The sequence below is a fragment of the Eriocheir sinensis genome, chromosome 31, assembly GCF_024679095.1.
Source record: "Eriocheir sinensis breed Jianghai 21 chromosome 31, ASM2467909v1, whole genome shotgun sequence".
NCBI classification, from domain to species: Eukaryota; Metazoa; Arthropoda; class Malacostraca; order Decapoda; family Varunidae; genus Eriocheir; species Eriocheir sinensis.
The window spans coordinates 1,689,797-1,711,811 of record NC_066539.1 but is presented as its reverse complement, the minus strand read 5'-3'; the positions used below and the strand labels follow the sequence as shown (position 1 = coordinate 1,711,811).

At 42.7% G+C, this 22,015-nt stretch overlaps 1 protein-coding gene across 2 annotated transcripts in view; it reads left to right on the top strand.

The window, feature by feature from the left end:
* Positions 1–4,110, top strand: part of LOC127005786 (ankyrin repeat and BTB/POZ domain-containing protein 2-like) — an 89,260-nt gene extending 85,150 nt beyond the window's left edge. For both annotated transcript variants that reach the window (XM_050874887.1, XM_050874888.1), the window contains one exon: positions 1,479–4,110. In XM_050874887.1, coding sequence (XP_050730844.1) covers positions 1,479–1,679 — 201 coding nt within the window. In that variant the 3' untranslated portion in view covers positions 1,680–4,110. The remainder of the gene's footprint in view (positions 1–1,478) is intronic.
* Positions 4,111–22,015: the final 17,905 nt, after the last annotated feature.

Sequence of the window (22,015 nt, the reverse complement as noted above, 5' to 3'; positions counted from 1 at the left end):
GCCATAGGTGCAATTTAAAGGTTCAGCATACACTTACCTTAGGGAAACTTTACTGATACTACTGGCACTGACAGAGTTGGCTATGAGTTCTGTGTTCATCACCATGGTTTTGATATCAGGAACACCAGCAATTCACAAGCTGTCTGACAGTCTCACATAGTTAAGGGGTCAAATGAGCAGTAATACTACATATGCACACATTGTGCTCGGTTGTGGTGAACAGTAAATCATCACTCAACATTGTCAATAAGTTCTTGGTAACAGCGACTTTAAGTAAAACAATGCATAAAAAATTATAATTTTACTATTTATTATTGGGCAGGTTCTATCTGAGTGAGGAATTAAGTGTCCTCTGTCTCCCACAGCTTACTCTTTACTCTTTACATTTCTCTTCTTGTATCTCTCAATCTTTTCAAAGATTGGGTATGTGTGGTATCACCAGCAATCCATACCACTCTTATCCTTCTCAGCCTGTGGCACCACAGATTTTTTCTTTTACTGGGTTACTCCCATTCTTCTCAGCCTGTGGCACCACTGGTTTGTTTGTACTAGGTTATCTGCTGAACCAAAGCTGTATCAAGCAAGATTATGGGATGAATGGTGGTGACATAACTTTTCCATTTGCCATTTTGTAACAGTAAGGAACAGCAACAACCCACATGCTGTCCGGCAGCCTTACTTAGCTAAGGGACTGAATGAGCAGCAATAGTACAATACTGCATTTTGACTTACAGGTGCACTGTATGTATTGAGCTTTACCTGGTGTGACATCTGCATCAGGTGAAGCATTTTTTTCAATTTGTATCATCTTTTATATGGATATTGAGGCCGTTGTCTGCCTCGCCACCCTAGGGTCTCATTTATAGTGATGATAATGGTGATGTACATGCCAGTAAAATTAATTTATTATATTATAAATTTCTTCATGAAGATGTAGATGTACATGCCAGTAAAATTAATCGATTATCTTATGAACTTATTTCTAAGAACAGATATTGATCTCTTTAACTTACCCTAATTCATAAAGAATTTATCAATATATAAAGCAATGGTTTAGCCAACACAACAGTGTATTTGAAAAACCCAGTATCTAATTATGCAAGGGCACACTTTCTTTCCTTCTATATATTATATTATTTCTATATAATCCATTGCATTTTATACACATTTATTTGAGCTTATATGACTGACCAGTCCTTTTTCCTCTTCAAACTTTTTTGGTCAGAAAATTAAATTTATAATTTTCACATACCTCTTTGGGCTTGAGAAGTTGAACAAAGAGTTCTGGCATTGTTTATCCTAAGTCTCCATTTGAAAGGTTTCCTCAAGGGAACAATTCACTAGAGGTACAGATTGATTGTTCAGTGAAAAAAATATTTCCTTTAACTATATTTTAGTCAGCATCTACTATAAGCTGAAATTCAAAATCCAGTTTAAAAACATAACCAAAACCTGATGATGATTTCATTTTACTCCAGGTGTACAATGCAGTGCAGCTCCTCGAGTACTGCCAGGGGTTCCTGCTGCAGAACATGGTTGCACTCTTAACATATGATGATTCTGTACGGCGCCTCATTTTTGGGAAAAAATTGCACAATCATGATGTTTTAGCAGGCCTTCTACTAACACTGCAAGCTCGTATTAAAGCTCGTTCATCTCCACGAGCTGGAAAAAAGTGAACTCAGGAAATAGTATATGCCATTTTGTTCTTGATGCATTCTAATTTCATATGCAAAGAGAAAATTGGCCAATTGTTTTAGGAACAAGTACAGGAGTTTACAATTCCTGTTTAGACAGCTGATATGGTATGTCTCAAGTTGCTCTATAAGGGTATTCAACTCACTAATGGTCAGCTTTAATCATACTACATTTATATGTAAATGGTTGTTAGTCTATGAAGTTTTTTTTTTTTATTAAAAGCTCAGTCTGCTGGCCAGATGTAAGCTCTGCTCATTATGAAATCTTGTGCTCAGTCTACATAGCTTAGTTATTTACTAGTGTAATATGTTAGTTTCCATATTTTTGGGTCAGTTTTGATACTTCTTGAATAGTATTTTTAGATCAGTTATGTATATAGTAGCATAGCATTCTCTCTACAAATATTATATATTCTAAGCAAAAGCATTTTTACCTATGCCTTTTAGGTAGCTTATCAGGACCCTAAGACATTTATGAAATATCTGTTCATTTTGCATGTTTTATATGCAGTATATAAAATATTTTCAAATAATGCTGCAAACATTTGATAAATTAGTTTTAAAATGACACTATTCCAAAGTAGATTTTTTTTTTTAAATAAATGAATAGTAAACACTCAGTGAATATATATTAAGTGCTATGTTTTTAGTTTGGGTAGCAGCATGTAAGCCAGATAGCTACAAATTCAGTCAAGCCATATGGCAAGACTCCAACAAGTCTAAGAAAATTTTAAAAAGCAGTGTATTATCACTGAATAGGTCATTTTGTTAAAAGGTTAATTGTATTCTATCAGTGGATACATTTTTAACAAAGTGAGAATTCTCCAGGACCTTACCATCACATAATTCATTGAACAGCCATTGTGGAAACTGCTAAACTCATCCTCAGGTGCTAATCAGGATGTTTAGCAGTATATTTTTTTTATTATATCATAAAAAATATTATTGAGGAATCAATATACTTTCCAATACTTACATCAGAGTGGATTTTAACTAAACACATGCAGCAACTTTTCCTAATGAAACTAAAAAAAGAGGCAACAATATATACTTTTTTTTATAAATGTAAATATGGATGAATGGAACATATAAATACTCAATATCTTACCAAATTCATATTACATTGTATTGAAAGTAATGAAAAATGTTGAAAATTATTTTATGAAAGATGGAGTGCGAGAACCAGGACACTCATGAATCTATAATACCTTTGATACCAGTAATTAGGAGTTTACATGAAGTGTTTTGTACACTTTACTTGTGGTAACATGTAAAAACGTTGTTTCTAACTTTTTTGGCAAATAAGAAGCATTATATATGTGAGCAAGTCAAACAATTTTTACAGATTTTACAGGATATTTTTTTTATCTGGTTTGTTTCATGCTAGAAGTTTTTATTCACAAATGTAGGTTAACAGAATGATTAACATAAGAGCTGTTATGCTAATTTGATACTCAATATTAGTCATGGGGTTTCTTGAGTTACACAATATACTGTAAAATTCATAGATACACTTAGATATTTATCCTTGGATAAATATTCATTTCAGTAAATATAAATTAATGTTTTCATTAGGATTGCACATCACAGAACATGAATGGACTTTATGAAAAGTATAAATTCTATAAATGTTGCTAATGCACCTATAACCCCCTCCTGCCCCATAGTCTATAAAATGGAATATACAGTAATTAGAAATTGAAAATCTTACCCAAATTTTTTTTTTCTGTTGTCAATTGCACATTGTACTGCCTAAAGTGTTAGTTTGAAAAGCATTATTTTCTTAAAATAATTGCCTGTTAATGTTTTAAAATATTAAGTTGTCTAAATCAGACAGTATGATATAGAGTCTTAAGTACCAACATTTTATCAAATGCTAAATATTATGTGCTGCACTGCATTCTGTAAATTTGAATTAATGATGGCAAAATCATCAGTTGTTATAATTCTACAAGTTCTGTTCAGATCATTATACTATTTCAGCATCTCAGTTCCAAAGCCAAGATTTTCTTTCAATTATTGTTTCCCATTTTCTATACATACCTCAAACATTTTTATGGTCCCCTTCCCCAAAGTTTTATATTTTAATACCACTGGAATTATTTTACTTGTCCCCCTTACTCCACCCACTATTGTACAATATTACTACCTCAGTTCTATCTATGTATTGGCCTGTTTGTTTGTTTTGTATATATATTCTATTTACTGCCAGCAATAGTTCTTTAAGTATTTTGTGATTATACTTATTTGTGTTGTATGTACATTCAGAAGCGGTCAATCATTTCACGTTTTTGTCTGCTCTGCAAGACAATAACTAAATGTATATAATGCTGAACAGTATCATTTATGATATTTCAGACAGATATAATGCTAAACTTCTCTTTATGGGAAAGTCATATTTTCTTAACTTTGATTGATACGGTGTGCCTAAACAACAATGGACTCGTTTGGTGTGTTGAAACTCGGACAATTTTGACAAGTAAATTAACTGATGGAAAAACCAATTAAAAAAGTGAATGATTGACGATAGCCACAACTATAATGTACGCCATAGGGTGAGTGATAAAGCAAACATGGAAAGGCTGAAATGGGGTTGCTAGACGGCTAAATTATGAGTGATTTCTTCGAAGTGTTTATACCAATTCATGAATTATTTTTAAAACATTAATGAATGATTGCATACCTACATTGACGTGGAAACTTCCAAATAAGGCTGAAATATTTAACCCTAGGCCAATTTTATTGTACTGAATTTTCAGTTTTTAAAATTGATTAAAGCGTGGTCTCACTAAAAAGATGTGCGTGGCATGTGATGTCGAGTCAAACTAACTCCCTGAGTATAAGAAGGATTTTTTTTTTTTTAAATGACTCTGTCAATCACTCTCTGACTTTAACCTAAATATAGACCAATATGTATTAACATTAGCAACGAAAAAAAGGCGTTGTTTTAGGAATTCAGTTACCTTTTTTTTTTATCATATATATTTTTATTACATTGATTATTTGACCAATTGTTTTATTCCACCTTTCAGTGTCATATTCTGAAAAAATAATAAAAAACATTGGGTGTAATTTTTAATGATTATTACCACATCCGTCGCGAGTTGAGACCACAACCGTCCGTCGTCACGCGTGACAACCTCGACCAGAGAAATTCTGGATTTTAAAACGGCTGTAAAACCAATACTATGATACAGATATGAACCTCATAGCATAAGATGGGGAATTAGTTAAGCTTTCTTTTAGCACAAAATCTCTCTGTAGCTCAATAACTTTTTTATGAATATTATTCACTTTACTGTCCGGGTCGTGAACACATCACCTACGTGAAGGTTTTTTTCTGGCATGTTGTGACCAAGGAGGAAATATGTAAAGAATGGAAAGGCACAAATCCCAAGCCTGCGTGAATTCAAGAAATGACACACGCTATAGTAAAAGAATACTTCATAAACAGAAAGTGAGGTCTATCAATCATAATTTCCAGAAATTTGGAATTTTTGGTCAGAAAATATTATACGGATAACATGTATAGGTTACGGTCACGTGAGCCTACGTCGTCAATGATGAATTTTTCTAAAATAGATAGATCGCCTGCTCTTATTCAACTCAGCAGCTCCACAGTTCAAGTTGAACATACTCACCACTCAGCCACTCTACACTGTCCACTATCAAGCACAAAAAGGTCATTAAAGGTGGTAATATAGCAAGGTCGACCTTACAGGTCCCATACGCGTCTTGCGTCGCCTGCCACTCTCCATGTCATAATACAGAAGCACATTACATACTCACTGTCACCAGACAATTTCGCTTGGTGCCTTTACAGTATAATAATATAGTACTCTAATCACTTTGACAGCACCTAACACCTAAAATCAAGTAAATATGAGAAGCAAGAAAGAGAAGGAAGGCACACTTACATTTTAGTCTCTCTCTCTCTACAAACCATCCCAATCTTGTATCCCTCTTCTTCCTGTCCCCTGCTCTACAAACACCCCTCCGCCGTTTTCCCTTGACAGCTTGACATCACTCTACACACAATTTTATGAACCCATCATTTAGCACCTTACTTTTATTCACTCAGAGCACACCTTATATCCTACCATTAGCAAACAAAACCAAAAGGGAAATAACTTGGTCACTCGGTGCCACTGAGCTCCAACTCACACACACACACACACACACACACACACACACATTAGTGTCAATAATACTAATATACATTATTTTCCTGTAACATTTATTTATTCATTATATTTTTCTCTTATGCAAAGGGGGGCATATTTATGCCCCCTCATACAATCTAGCCTCCGGGATGTACCAGTACGTCGAACACACCAACCCACCATCTCATGATGTTCCAGTGCGTCATCTGTCCTTTAGGGTTTAATTAACCCATAAGCTTCGGGCTAGAGGACTATTGTCGTCCTCGCAGCGTGTAGGCGAGTGTTGATAGATTTTGAAAAATAGGTATCTTTCATCAATGCCCCGTGTGGCAATTTAAAACATAATAATTTATACAGTTTTTTCATCGCCAAATCCTTCCTCTCCACGATGAAATAAATTTGAAGTGTCTAGGTTACAGCACGGCAGAGATATGATGTTGGGAAGAGAGAGGTGCTATTTTTGGCTAAGTCGAGCGCGTCGGATGGTGGGAGCTCGCCACCTGACGCTTTCCGTGAGCATGAATTCCCGTCACCCAACCCACACGGGTTAAGGAAACAAAGTCATCGTGTCTCAAAGTTTGTTATGTTGAAAGACATTACAGCATAAGGAACTGTGTCATATAAAAAGAAAGGATAATTTTACATTAGAAACATTGCATCAGTTGTGCCAGCTTCCCCGGCGACCATAGGCCTCTAGAGGCTCCCCGGAGAAACGAGCAAAGGGGCGGGGAGCAAGGCGAGCCGTCCTGCCGTCCGCACCCCACGGGGCGGCCAGGCGCCACAGGCAGGAAGTGTTGCCAACTCGCATATATTTTTGCTACATGTTCTTGTATGATCTGAAATATACTGTAATATTCTAGACTGTACTGTTCTGGATATATATAGGAGAAGAGGGCAGAGGGACAGTCCCAGTCATAGTAAGCTAGTGGTAAGTGAAGAGTCAGAGTGAAATGTACTACTAAAGAAGTTAAACTACAGAAACTGTGCAAAGTGTTTACATATCTCCCTTCCCACGGAGTCTCCTGACGGCGACACGGAACCCAAGTAACACGTCCGGCATAACACTGCAGTGTCAGGAGTGTAGGCATTTGTTTTTCGCCATGGAGACTCGTTCCCAAGCTGCCCAGAGGGACGACATGCTGACTGAACTTTTGGAAGCCTTGAGACTACAGGGAGAAACAGAAGAGCACTCCAAGAACTCAAAGAACAACAAGAAAGAGCACAGCAACAACAAGAAGGAACACTCCAAGAACTCAAAGAACAACAAGAAAGAGCACCAAGAACTCAAGAACAACAAGAAAGAGCACAGCAACAACAAGAAGGAACACTCCAAGAACTCAAAGAACAGCTAGAAGATCGCTTCACAGGATTACAGCTACAGCTTAAAGCAGTACAAGATGGAAGTGAGTCAGTGCGAAGAGAAATGACTGATGTAACCACGAACTTGGGACAACGCCTGATAGAAGTGGAGAAAGAACACACAAATCTTCAACAAGAGATGGAGGTGGTACGGAGACGACACACAAGAAATATTAGAAGTGCAGGGAAAGGTGAACCGTACTGAACAGGCAGTTTGTGACGTAAGTGACAGAGTGAAGGCCCTTGAAGACTGCTTGGCTGGAAACGGACAGCCAGTGCCTGCAGGGGCTAGTTGTACCCAAGATGCTTCTCCTACGCAAGTCCGGGGTAGTTTGAGCCCTGTTTCGCCTGAGTTTATCCCCGCAAGAAGTTCCGCCAGCCCCATGAATCTGCTGGGTTCGCCTGTTAGAAAGAAGCCTCAGGAGTTTGATGGCAAGGTCTCCTGGGAGGCTTACTGCTCAGTTTGAGCTGTTGGCTGCTCGGAACGGATGTGGACACCAAGAGTAAAGGTACAGCTGGCCACTAGCCTGAAAGGGCGGCGCTGGAGGTCCTTTGCTCAGCCTGACAATGTGACAAAGGGCAGCTAAGCAGCGGCTGGCACAGGCGCTGGAGCAAATGATATGGGGACCGGGGCACCAGAACGAGCTCTTCAGGGTTAGGTCTAGAACCTGCAAACAGGAGGCGTGGCGAGTCTCTTCAGGAACTCGCTCAGACCTTGAGAGCATGGCGCACAAGGCATACCCAGGTGCTACCTGACCGCTGACGGTTGTTGCGTGATCAATTCATCGATGCCCTGGACAGCCCCTCAGCTGAAGATACAAGTGAACCAAGCTAAGCCAACATCAATGCAGGGAAGCTCTGGCACGCCATGGAGTTTGAGTCCTTTGTTATCTAGCTTGTCAAGCTTCAGGACGACTCTGACTCTGGCATTTTAGGGCACGAAAGGGAAGCGCTGTCAGCGACACACAGACAGGTTCCAAGGAACGTGCTGGTACTGCGTGAGAAGGTTGGGGCAGGAGAACGAATGCTATAAGAGGAAGAAAGAATAAGTGAAGGTGGCGCTAAGAAGAAGCCCAGGAAGGACCCAAGTGCTGGGACTCCAGGGAGAAAAAGGGGCACTGGAAGAATGAGGTCGAAAATGTGCCCCAACGAGGGACCACCACTCGGGAAACTAAGAAGGACTGGTTCACGGGGCAACGACCAGTCTGTCCTGTACATGCCCCGAAGATATCAGTGCAGGAGAACCACCATGACAAGCTGCCAAGTGGAGGGCAAGGTTGACGGAGTGTTGTGGCCTGTGGTCGTCGACACAGGCTCGGAACGCACATTGGTGCGGCCTGACGTGGTGAACTCAGTGGGACACTCTTCGGATGGACGACGGGTGTTGCAGCGACGCTGGGTCTCTCATGATGGTCTTGACCACTACTGGTCCACGGTGCTACCTGTGAACTCCTGGAAGGCGTCTTGAAAGAAATGCACGACAGCATCACCAGCGGACACCTTGGGGTAAAGAAGACACTGAGTCGCCTGCGCCAAAGGTTCTATTGGGTTGGCATGAGGAAGGACGTGGAAGAATGGTGTCACGCGTGTGAGGTGTGCTGTGCAAAGAAGGGCCCCAAGAAGCGTCACCGTGCCCCACTGCAACTATACCAGGTTGGAGCCCCCATGGAACGGGTGGCAGTGGATATATGGACCCTTGCCTCTGACGACGAACGGAAATAGGTACATCTGCGTCACAATGGATTACTTCACCAAGTGGCCGGAAGCCTACGCCATCCCTGACCAGGAAGCCACTACCATCGCCAAGGTTTGGTGGAGGAGTTCTTCTGTCGCTGGTGTGCCTAACGAGCTCCATTACTCTCAGGGAAGGAATTTTGAGTCAACAGTCCTTGCTGAGTGCTGCAAGCTTCTGGGTATCAAGAAGACCCGGACCACCCCTCTGCACCCACAGTCAGATGGAATGGTGGAAAGGTTTAATTGGACGTTGGGACAGGAGTTGGTCAAGCAGTGCAACAATGATCAGTCTTCATGGGATCAGAAGCTGCCTGCGCTTCTCATGGCCTACAGGTCTGCCGCCCACGAGACTGTTAGTAGTATTCACCGGCAAAGTTGATGTTTGGACGTGAGCTGCGATTGCCGGTGGACCATACTGACAGGAAGGCCTCCTGGGAAAGTTCCAAGGGACGCCTCAGTTTTGCCCGTCAACTAGAGGAACGGCTGGAGGAGGTGCACCATCAAGTCCGTGGTGCCTTGAAGTTCTCCGGGGAGGCCATGAAGCACGGTTACAATATAAGGGCAAGCCATTTGACTTCAAGGAAGGAGACCAAGTCTGGCTTTACAACCCGCAGAGGAAGAAAGGACAGTCTCCGAAGTTACAGAGCCCTGGGAAGGCCCTTTACTGTGCTAGAACGCCTCTCCGACGTGACTTGCGAATCCGGAGAACGGAAAGGACCAAACCGAAAGATGTCCACGTCAATCGCCTATGGAGGTACCACGGTCCGGGAAACTACACCTGGAACAACTACAGACACCCAGCAGCCGACGAAAACGCAAGGGGCGTCCAGGACCGAGAGGAGGTCGACGACGACATAGGTCTTCAGACCTTTCAGCCGAGGGAGATAACCTCCCGGCTTCGGCAGATGTTCCAGGGACACCCCAAGAAGCGGACGACAACGAGGCGCACCAGGAGATAGACGCGCAGGAGGCACCGAGCAGAAGACAGAGACAACGCAGGCGTCCACAGCGATACGACGATTATTATGTTTTTGATTAATTCTCTTATGTTTGTATATAGTTATGTGTGATCGGGACGATCACAATTAAGAGGGGATAGTGTTGTGCTGAAGCTTCCCCCGGCGTCCATGGGGCTCTAGAAGGCTCCGGGAAGAGCGAGCAGGGGGCGGGGAGCTGTTGTCCCGCAGGTTTGCGCGGCCAGGAGCCAGGCGGAAGTGTTGCCAACTCGCACATACTTTTGCTACATGTTCTTGTATGATCTAAAATATACTGTAACATTCTAGACTGTACTGTTCTGGATATATATAGGAGAAGAGGGCGAGAGGAGGGCAGTCCCAGTCATAGTAAGTTAGTGGTAAATGAAGAGTCCGAGTGAAGTGTACTACTAAGGAAGAATATTAAACTACAGGGGCGGTATACACAAACGTTCTTAGCATCGCTAAGTGCACTTAACGGCAAAGAATCGTTAAGTTTTCTACTTAAATGGCGCTGGGCCGCTTAGCGGTGAAGCTGGAGCACTTAGCGGGCGGAAAATTTAAGGGGAAGGGGCCCTTAGCACCGTTAAAATGCATAAGTATTGCAACATGGTGGATTACAGCGGGATGAAAGGCATCACCTCCTAATATATCTGCCTCGTCTAGACGAATTGGAGACGTGTAATGATTTGAAACTCATCCTGAAATATCTGTGGACTGTGCTGACCGTGCTGAGATGAGTGGTTCGGCGAGGCGGACCTTGGAAACACCTACATGGCCATCACGACTGAAGTGGTGTTCGCTGACAGGTAAAATGCAGGTTCAACCTTCACAGGCTGACGAGATTGAGTGATAACAGACACTGGAGACCCTCCAAGCGATGGCTGGTGACCGCCTGCCATCATCCACAGGCTGTCACACAAGGAGCCCTGGGAGTAACCTTGAAGGGAAGCTCCTGCGGGCCGCGGTGTGGCTGGCGTTAATACAGCCCCAGCCATCGCCTGGAGGGCATCCAGTGTCTGTTATCACTCAACTTAGGTAGTCTGTGAAGGTCCAGTCATCACTGGTGCCGTGTATGTCTTACCTGTGATCCTTACGGCAACCACAGACTCCCTGCCAAGGCGAACACCGTTGAGCCAATATTTTACCTCGCCAGACTTATCCTTTACAATATTCAACTCTTTAAACCTAACACACCTGTTAATCTTTTGTGACTGACTTCAACAAACGTTTCCCACCAATCTTACCAAACCCTAAATGACAATACCTGTTTGGGTCACTAGTGTCTGTTATTTGGAATTTTTTACTTGACTATTGCCTCCAACAATGGCGATAAACCAAAGCCTAACCTGGGTAGAATTTATCATTGACATATAGTTATTTCAACCAATCTGTTATTTAAAGATAGCCAAGTTTTAACAAATCAACAATTATTTAAACAAAGTTGATATTTTAACCTAATTTAAATGTCCAGTGTCCTAACAAAATTACCTTCCTTTGCTTATTTTTATTAACAAACCAAATCAATTTGTGACGTGCCCGGTAGCTCTTAAACCCCGAACTTGCTCTGAAAGTACTCAAGCTTGCATCACTTATGACTTTTTCGCTTTAATCCTAAATCAACTTGTTTTAGAAACCTTGCTCTGACATACCTAACTTAATATAAGTTCACCTCTCCTAACTCAGATAAATTTTCGATTTGTGTTACTGTTATTCTTTTAACATACATTTTGATTTTTTGGACGTAAATTTTTTACCAAAACTAACTATCATTCAGAATGTTGCTTGCCTTATTTTAACTTAACAAAAATTATAAACGTCACTAACCTCATTGATCCTGCTTAACAGGCAGTGCTTCATCCTTTCTGTAAAATACCTCCAGGAATCCTAGGGTGTTGCAAAATGATACTATTACCCATGCTAGCTAACTTTGTTGTAGTATTGTTTAATTTGTTTTTTGAGTATGTCTTTTTTTTCACATTTGAAATTAATTGGTTCACAGTATATTGTGGCTTTTTATTTATTTGCAGCTTCACTTTCTTATGAAGATCTAAAAGTGAATTTTATATGATTATTCTTAGTGCTTACTCCCAAATAGCTAACATTAAAGTCAATCAACAATGCTAAAATCTTTTTGAACCAAAAAAATTGCAGAATTGGTCCATGGAGTCAAGGTTTTGACTTCTGGACGAAGTGAATAGATATAGATATAGGGCAGGTACCAAAGCATTTCTAATTGTAATGTATCTATTTTGCAGTGATGTTGATGTTTATTGACAACAACGAGCAGATCCTCCTAGACCTAGAGTGACCTCAAGCTGGTATTAAGCGCCCACATAACATTATTGTTTTAAATCATTTAGTTTTGTCATCCAGCATCAGCAATCATTCCCCGTACAAGAATATAATGCACAATATAAGCAACTTCAATTGCTAGAAAATAAAGACAATGTTGCCAGCCATATAGTGTGCACTGTGCAGTAAATAACTCATGTAGATAATACCTGTTATTTTATCACATACTTATGTCGATACAATGTCTTTTTTTTTAGTTCTTGCTTGATTATATTAATGATACTAATCCATTTTATTTCTCCGGCAATGCCATTTCTGTGTCGATACATCCAATCAGTTCAGTACTTTTATTTTCTTAGCTTGTATTTTTGCAATTCTTTTACATAATTAAATCACTGGACATCTTAATAAATATCACAATTTAATTATCATATATCAGTCCCATAAGTTTATTTCAAATGCTCTTAAAACAACATCTGTCCATTCATAGTCCAACTTAACCTGGTAGCAGCAACAGGCCAAATTTGTGGCTTTACCGTGTACCAGCGATGAGCCACATTTTTGCCATGATATAAACCCAAAAATAGATGATGCATAAACTGATCACAAATGTGTTGATATATATTATGAAATGGTTTTGCGTGGTGATGATTTTTTCTCATTTTCTCGCTAGGAGGGCCTTTAAGAAACATGATCCCTGCAGCTACCAGGTTAACCTCTTTTAGTATAGTACACTAATCAAGAAAAACATCACAATTAATATATATATATATATATATATATATATATATATATATATATATATATATATATATATATATATATATATATATATATATTTATATATATATATATATTATTTATTTGAACTTGTACTCATATTTCAGGGCCAAACATGATGTGGAAGAAGAAATCAGTTGTCTCCATCAGTCGGGTTTGTGCCATGGCAGCTTTCTCCAGCTGTCCGGCAGAGGTCCAGTCCATGCCATGGAGAAATTCAGCCCCCAACAATGAGATGGCATGCCAGAGATGGATCTGCAGCTTCTCCTCCAATCAATCAATCCTTGCAATGCCTTTTCTCTTTTCTCTCCTTCTGTACCACCATGCTTACACATAACTGATCCAAGGTACTGAAACTCATTACCCTCCTCCATTTCTTCACCATTCAAAATTATTTGGCATTCTTTTTCACATTCAATGCCCACTCTATATGGGCATACAAACTCTACAACCTCACTTCTACTCCGCTCACAAACCATCACTTTACTTTTGTTGACATTTACTTCCAACTTTCTCCTTTTACATACACTATCAAAAACACTGACCAAATTTTGTAAGTCACTTTCATTTTCTGCATTGAGCACCGTGTCATCACCAAATAAGATTGAATTCATCACCCACTTCCTTCCCTCCCTCAGCATACATTTTTACTTCAATTTCCCCAACTTTGCCCTTCATTTCTCATAACACCATCCATATAAATATTGAACAACCACGATGACATGACACACCCCTGCCTTAGCCCACTTTCATCTCAAAATGTTCACTTGTTTCTCCACTAATTTTGACACATGCAGATGCATCCTCATAGAAAGACTTTATTGCATAAAGCAGTTTTCCTCCCACACCATATATCTTTAAGATGTCCCACAATGCCAGCCAATCAACTCTGTCATAAACTTTCTTTAGAATAACTAGATCCATGAAGGCAGCATAGTATTTTTTCCTTTTGCTAATATTTTTTCTAATAAAACACCATACTGAAGGAAAATATCTGATCAACACATCCTCTTCCCTTCCTGAAGTCTCCTTGTTCTGCACTGATTTTCTCTTCTGTAAGTCTTTGCGCAGTCTCAATTAGGACTTTTCCATATACCTTTCCAGGTAGCCTACACTCAGCAGACTTATACCCCTACAACCCCCACCTCCCCTCTCCTGCCCTTCCCCTTGTAAACTGGGACCATGATGGCTTTTGTCAAGTCTGCTGGGACCTCCCCCCCCCCGTCCCAGGCCACTTCACATAGCATGCCCCTGCATATAGTACCTTCATATCCACACTTCAACATGTCTGCGGTGTTTCCTCTCAAGTCAGTCATCATCCTCATCTCATCGACGCCTGCTCTTAGGAGCTCCCACCAGGGGATGGCCACGGCAGAAGTTTCCATCTTTCTCTATCCGGACACTCCCTCCTTGCCTGCTCAAAGTTTCTCAAGGATCTCTCATCCTTCTCCCTAACGTACTCCTGCACCCTATCTCTCCATTTCACTGGAGGTTGTCCTCTAACATTCCCTCCCTCAATCTCACATACACTCTTCTGGTCATCTTACTCTCCTCCATTCGCTCCATGTGGCCAAACCACTTTAAAGTCACTTATTCCCTTCACCCCGTGACACATTCCAAAACGCTCATACACACTTTCATTACTTATTCCATCCATTCTACTCACACCACAAGCACTCCTCAAATAACTCATTTCCAATGCCTGCACTCTAGACCTCTGACTTTCATTCAAGTCCCATGTTTCACTTGCATATGTGAGGGTTGGTACTATTATTGTATTTTCAACTGATAACTGATCCAAGGTACTTAAACTCATTGACCTCCTCCATTTCTTCACCATTCAGAATTATTTTGCATTCTTTTCACATTCAGTTCCCACTCTATATGGGCATACAAAATCTACAACTTCACTTCTACTCCCCTCACAAACCATCACTTTACTTTTGTTGACATTTACTTTCAGCTTTCTCCTTTTACAGACGCTATGAAAATCACTGACCAAGTTTTGTAAGTCACTTTCATTTTCTGCAATGAGCACTGTGTCATCAGTAAACAGGATTGAATTCAGCACCCACTGCCTTCCCTCAGTGTACATTTTTACTCCAACTTTGCCCTTTATTTCTCTCATGACACCATCCATATAAATATTGAACAACCATGGTGACATGACACGCCCCTGCCTTAATCCCACCTTTATCTCAAAATGTTCACTTGTTTCTCCACCAATTTTGACACATGCAGATGCATCCTCATAGAAAGACTTTATTGCACTAAGCAGTTTTCCTCCCACACCATAAATCTTTAAAACATCCCACAATGCAATCCAATCGAATCTGTCATAAGCTTTTTCAAAGTCCATGAAGGCAGTGTATAGTTTCTTTCCTTTTGCTATTATTTTTTCTCCTACCATCCTGAAGGAAAATATTTGATTGATTCCATCAGATTGATTTGATTGATTTCCATTTTTTAATCTTTTTAATGCCTGATTTACTTCTTCATATGTTATACTTCTTTCTTTATATACTCCTCCTCTACCTCCGCTCAAAACTGTTGCTGTTACAGCTGCTGGACGTCCATACTCAAAATTCATTAAGTTTTTGAAATATTCTCTCCATGTCTCTTTCACAGCTTCCCCGTCTTTGAACATCTTTCCATTCTCACCCATAACTTCATTAATTTTCCTTGGGGAGATATTATTGGGGTGATGCTTTTCTTTCGTTTTTTACTTCTTTCCAATATGATTTCCTGTTCCCTTTATATTTTTCACTTAGTCTTTTCCAAAGTCTTCACCAACTCTCTTCTTACTTTCTTTTATTGCTTGTTTTAATTTCATTTTGCATTCTCTATATTTCTTTTTCCTTTCCCTTTTTACTTGCTCAACCACATTTCTTTCTTAAGTTTTCTTTAAAAAGTTCCCTTTTCTCTCTTACTATCCTCCTTATCTCTTCTGTCCACCATGAATTTCCTTTTCTTTTTTCCATCTCTCACCACTTTCATTCCTACCACTTTTTTGTTGTAGTTAACACTACTTCTTTAAATGTTCTAAAAACTTTTTCAGTATCTGTACTATCTTTCACACTTTCCCATTTTTCACTTAAGGCATCTGTCATTTCACATTATACTCATCCTTTACTTCTTTTTCCTGTAACTTTTCTATCCTCAGTATTTCCTTTTTTACTTCACCTTTCTTTTCAAACACCCACTTTTGCAAGATGGTCAGAGCCATCGAACATCCGCTACTACCTTCGGTCACAGATATCCTTTCTCAGTCTTCCATCTACTGCCACATAATCAATCAATCCTTTCTGCTCATAATCATTCCCCCTCCTCCATGTGTATATGTGGATATAGGCAAAAGTAATAAAGCCCCACACATCAGAAGTTGTATTGCTTTGCCTAGGTTATGCAGATGATGTAGTATTAGTGGAAGGATTTTGCCTGATCCTAAATGACTTTGGTATGGAATGGAAACTTATCTTTAAACATAATAATGGAAATTCACACCAGCAGTAGGACAGCGGGTGCTGGGAAACAATATCTTAGAGGTAATAGAAACACATGGCTATTTAGCATTTGAGATCAGCAAGGAGGCCATAGGAGAAAGTACAAAGAAAACTGAATGAAGCCAAGGTAAGGAAAATGACAGGTGTTAACATCAGTGGTAGAGAAGGGAAATTAGCCAGTATGAATATGGAAGTTGCCTTTGGATGGGGAAAGTAGTAACCCCACAGCTATCTTGTATGGGTCAGCAAAACTAAGACTTAAGATGTCGGGAGATTAGAAGTCATTCAAGACCAGTTGGCATGATAGTGTTCACATGCTCTCAGGGGAAATGGGGTGAAGCTTCTGAGAAAGGTTAACAAAGGGGAAGCTGAGTTTCAAAGAGAGGAAATGAGTGAACACCGGTGGGCCAAATTAATATAACACTGGAAATTCAAGACAATCCCCTTTGGAGAAAGGAAATATACAGAGAGGGAAAGCATATGATGACACTGGAGCAGAGTGAAACAATGTGAATGGGAGACCTGTCAAAGATAGTTGAGAAAAGTGGCCTCTGTGAATGGAGAAGTACCTACACCTATCTATAGTACAGCAGATAGGTGTAGAAGCTCGGGAAACATTAGAACATTTTATAATAGTACTAGTGATTGTGTGCCTTGACCCACTGAGGTAAAGATATACCAGAGTAACCTGACAAAGTTGATATATATCAAAATAAATAAACAAGAAAGTCACTGAACACACGAGTCTGAAATTATGGTAGCCATCTCACGTGAGGCTATTGCATTATGTGTTGTATGTTGGTCTCTGAATACAGTACAGTGACAAACAGCTTGAATATTGAAGAAACTTCAAACTATTTAGGAGTGTGAATTAACGCATCTTAGCACATTGCATTTTGGCGGTAGAGGGGTCAGGTTAGGTTGGTCATAGGCTAGGTATAGTTAGGTTTAGTCAGGTCTGGTTAGATTTAGTTTGTTTTTGACTTGTTTACTTTTATTATTTGGTAATTCCGTGTGATACGCTTCGCGTTACGCCTTTGTTGTCACCGGCGGCTGAGGAGACGACGTCGAGGCGGTAATATACATATTTTACCAAAACACATAAAAGAATAGTGGAGGTACACCGGAAACATGAAAAGATGCACCTATATAACGATCATAGGCAATAAAGACCACAAGAGGAAGAAGAAGAAGGCTCGTTTATGTCGATCATTTACTCCACTGTTGTGTCTATTGTTTCCAAACAAGCTTTTGTGTACAGATAGATAACATGTTGAATGCATTATAGCTATTTCATCTTTGCATAATATGCACTGTGGTAGCTATATACAATGCTTTTGCAAGTGATCGTTTTGCTAGGGCTAGGCGATGCACTTCATACCGGTATTTTGCTCAAAAAATACTTAGCTTATAGTCCGCTAAGGGGAATTCTAAGTAATACTTAAGGGCTTATGCTTAGCTAAAAGTTGTTAAGTGCAAGGCTTAGTATTATTCTTAGAATAGTTGTGTATACGGCCCCAGAGGCCCAGTGGAAGTGAAGTTTGAACTCGGAGGAAAGGAAGAGTCCCTCTCTGTGTACGTGGCTGACATGGATGACCCCTGCATCCTAGGTATGGATTATCTTGTCTCCCACAGGTGCGAGCTGGACTTTCGAGCTAAGCAGCTGACTGTAGGAGGAAGGAGGGTGCCACTGACGACTGTGAACTGTGACGGTCAAGCGCACCACCATTTTTCCTCCGAGGTCGGAGATGCTATTACCCTGTCAAATTACGGGTGCCCCCCCGGCTAGCCTGTGTGTGGTAGAGAGTGGAAGTCGATGCCCGGTAGAAAACGGGGTGATTGTGGGCAGTAGCTACTTTGGTAGACCCTGCTGCAGCGGAAATGCCTGTCGTCGTGGCCAATGTCTCCTTCAGTCCAAAGAAAATAGAACAAGGGACCATGGTGGGGTTGTGCCAAGAGATCGACCAGGAACCAAGAACCTGTGTCTGCAGGAGAACCCTGACGAAGCCCCAGGAGGAGCTGCCCAACTACCTGCACGACCTGTTTAAAAGGAGCTCCAAGTGTCTAGAGGAGCCCCAAGTGGAACAGCTCAGGGAGCTTCTCGTGAGGAATGTAGATGTGTTTTCCACAGGAGACCTGGACTTGGGGTGTACGGACCTGGTAGAGCACCACATCGACACAGGTATATATAGCCACCGCCCAGTGAAGCAAGCTCCTCGAAGGATGGCACCAGCCCGTCGCAAGGAGATGGATGAGGTAATGGATGATCTCCGGCAACAGGGGTTAATTGAGCGGTCCAGCAGCCCGTGGGCGTCTGCTGTAGTGCTCGTCAGGAAAAAGGACGGTTCCCTCAGGTGCTGCGTGGACTACCGAGCCCTCAACGATCTCACCATCAAGGATTCATACCCACTCCCACGGATCGACGACACGCTCGATGCTTTGGTGGGCTCCAAGTGGTTTTCAACACTGCATATGAAGTCTGGGTATCACCAAGTCAAAATGGCGGAGCAGGACAAAGAGAAAACAGCCTTCTCCTACGGTCAAGGCCTGTGGCAGTTTAAGGTCATGCTTTGGCCTGTGCAACGCGCCGGCCACGTTCGAGCGGCTGATGGAGAGGGTGCTGGAGGGACTTCACTGGAAGACGGCACTCATCTACCTCGACGACGTGATTGTCTTTGGCCAGACCTTCGAACAGGAGATGGAAAGGCTATCAGAGGTTTTCGCCCGGTTTAGAGCTGCACACCTTAAGCTCAGCCCGAAGAAATGCTGCCTCTTCCAAAAGGAGGTCCAATACTTGGGACACATCGTGAGCGAGGCTGGAGTACGCACTGATCCTGAGAAGGTGGCTGCAGTACGGGACTGGCCGACACCCACCAACGTGAAGGAGCTGCGGAGCTTCCTCGGGTTGTGCTCATACTACCGCAGGTTTGTGAAAGGCTTCGCTACGATTGCTGCACCACTGCACCTCCTGACGAAGAAGGGGCGCAAGTTTGAGTGGACAGCGGAAACTCAGGTTGCCTTTGAGAAGCTTAAGGAGGCCCTCATCAGCTCGCCCGTACTCACTTACCCAGACCCCTCTAAGCCTTTTATACTGGATTGTGATGCCAGTGATGAGGGGATTGGTGGAGTGCTGTCCCAGGCATGTGCCGACATGGAACGGGTTGTGGCCTACTTCAGCAAGAAGCTCACCCCAGCCGAGAAAAACTATTGCGTGACCCGGAAAGAACTCCTTGCAGTAGTCAAGAGCCTTGACTTTTTCCATGCTTACCTGTACGGTGCAACTTTCACCATCCGCACGGATCACGCTGCATTGCGGTGGTTGAAGTCACTGAAAAACCCTGAGGGCCAGCTTGCTCGCTGGATAGGTAAACTAGAGCAGCATCACTACACTATTGTGCACCGATCTGGGATAACACACGGTAACGCGGACAGCTTGAGCCGGCGCCCCTGCCTATCTGAGTGTCAACATTGCCTCCAGAGGGAAAGCGTCCAGAATATGTGCCGCCGCACTACAGTGGAACAGACAGCGGAGGTGCCATGGGAAGACTTGGGAAAACTGCAGCGGGAGGACCGAGATCTGAGACCAATTATGGAGTGGCTGAGTCAGTCGTCAACGCGACCTGGGTGGGAAGTAATCTCGAGAGAAAGCCCTACCACCAAGAATTACTGGACTCAGTGGGACACTCTTCGGGTAGACGACGGGGTGTTGCAGCGACGCTGGGTCTCTCATGATGGTCTTGACCACTACTGGTCCACGGTGCTACCTGTGAAGTCCCGGGAAGGCGACTTAAAAGAAATGCACGACAGCATAACCAGCGGACACCTTGGGGTAAAGAAGACACTGAGTCGCCTGCGCCAAAGGTTCTACTGGGTTGGCATGAGGAAGGACGTGGAAGAATGGTGTCACGCGTGTGAGGTGTGCTGTGCAAAGAAGGGCCCCAAGAAGCGTCACCGTGCCCCATTGCAACTATACCAGGTTGGAGCTCCCATGGAACGGGTGGCAGTGGATATAGCAAGACCCTTGCCTCTGACGACGAACGGAAATAGGTACATCTGCGTCACAATGGATTACTTCACCAAGTGGCCGGAAGCCTACGCCATCCCTGACCAGGAAGCCACTACCATCGCCAAGGTTTTGGTGGAGGAGTTCTTCTGTCGCTTCGGTGTGCCTAACGAGCTCCATTCCGATCAGGGAAGGAATTTTGAGTCAACAGTCCTTGCTGAGTGCTGCAAGCTTCTGGGTATCAAGAAGACCCGGACCACCCCTCTGCACCCGCAGTCAGATGGAAAGGTGGAGAGGTTTAATTAGACGTTGGGCCAGGAGTTTGCCAAGCAGTGCAACAATGATCAGTCTTCATGGGGTCAGAAGCTGCCTGCGCTCCGCATGGCCTACAGGTCTGCCGCCCACGAGACTACGGGATATTCGCCGGCAAAGCTGATGTTTGGACGTGAGCACACACACACACACACACACACACGCACACACATATATATATATATATATATATATATATATATATATATATATATATATATATATATATATATATATTGTTATGCTCACTTGTCTACCCTCACACAGGCAGACAGGTGCTCTCCCAATTCTTAAACTGGGCTCTTTATGGAAAACACAGTGCTCCCACGAGGCGGACAGCAGACACAAAGACCCTCCGGCGGACACACTCGCACACACCCACAGAGCACACAGCGAGGCACACTTAAATACAGGGCGGACTTTCTTGGGGTTTACTAAGCAATAGCACGTTGTACAATCCTTATAGTCCAAGGGGAGGCAGTCAAGGCACAAATCACAGGCGATTAAGTCCTAAGGCACAGAGCACAGGCGAGCGCGTCCTTTGTCTTCTCTCCGTCTCCACTCTTCCTCGCCGCATGGCGTCCCTTCTCCAGCCTGCCCCTCAACGGGCCGCAGGAACCCTCATTACGTCACGTGGCGCCAATTACAATTTTAAACTAAGCTAAGCTGGTTTCTTGGCGTAACACTACCCCCTTAAGCGCAGGCGACCCGCCTCGCCAACAACAAAACAAATAAAACATAACTGGGGAACTAAACAAATCATTCTGTATCAAAATCTGTAAGCCATCCTGGCCTCCTCCTCTCACGTCTTGGTCGTCGCCCCGGTGGAGGTGAGGGCGAGGAGAGGCAGCGGGCTGGTCCAGGTCACCAGCAGAGCCGGCCTCCAGGTCGGCGTCTCCACCTGCCTCCTCCTCCACATCATCCGCGACCTCGACGTCCAACGGGTCAAGTTCTGCCCGGTCATCCTCGTCACTACTGGGGTAGTCAGGGTCCTCCTCAGCGCCAGTACCCCAGGAGTAACGGCCCGGCCCATGGTAGCGCCAGAGCCGGTCAGCGTGGACGACAGAGGAGCGTTTGCGGCCCCTCCTGATACGGTAGGTGACAGCGGACAGGACTGCAATCACCGTGTAGGGCCCTCCCAGGGACTCTGCAGCTTCGGTGATAACCCTTTCTTCCGGCGAGGGGTTATGCAGCC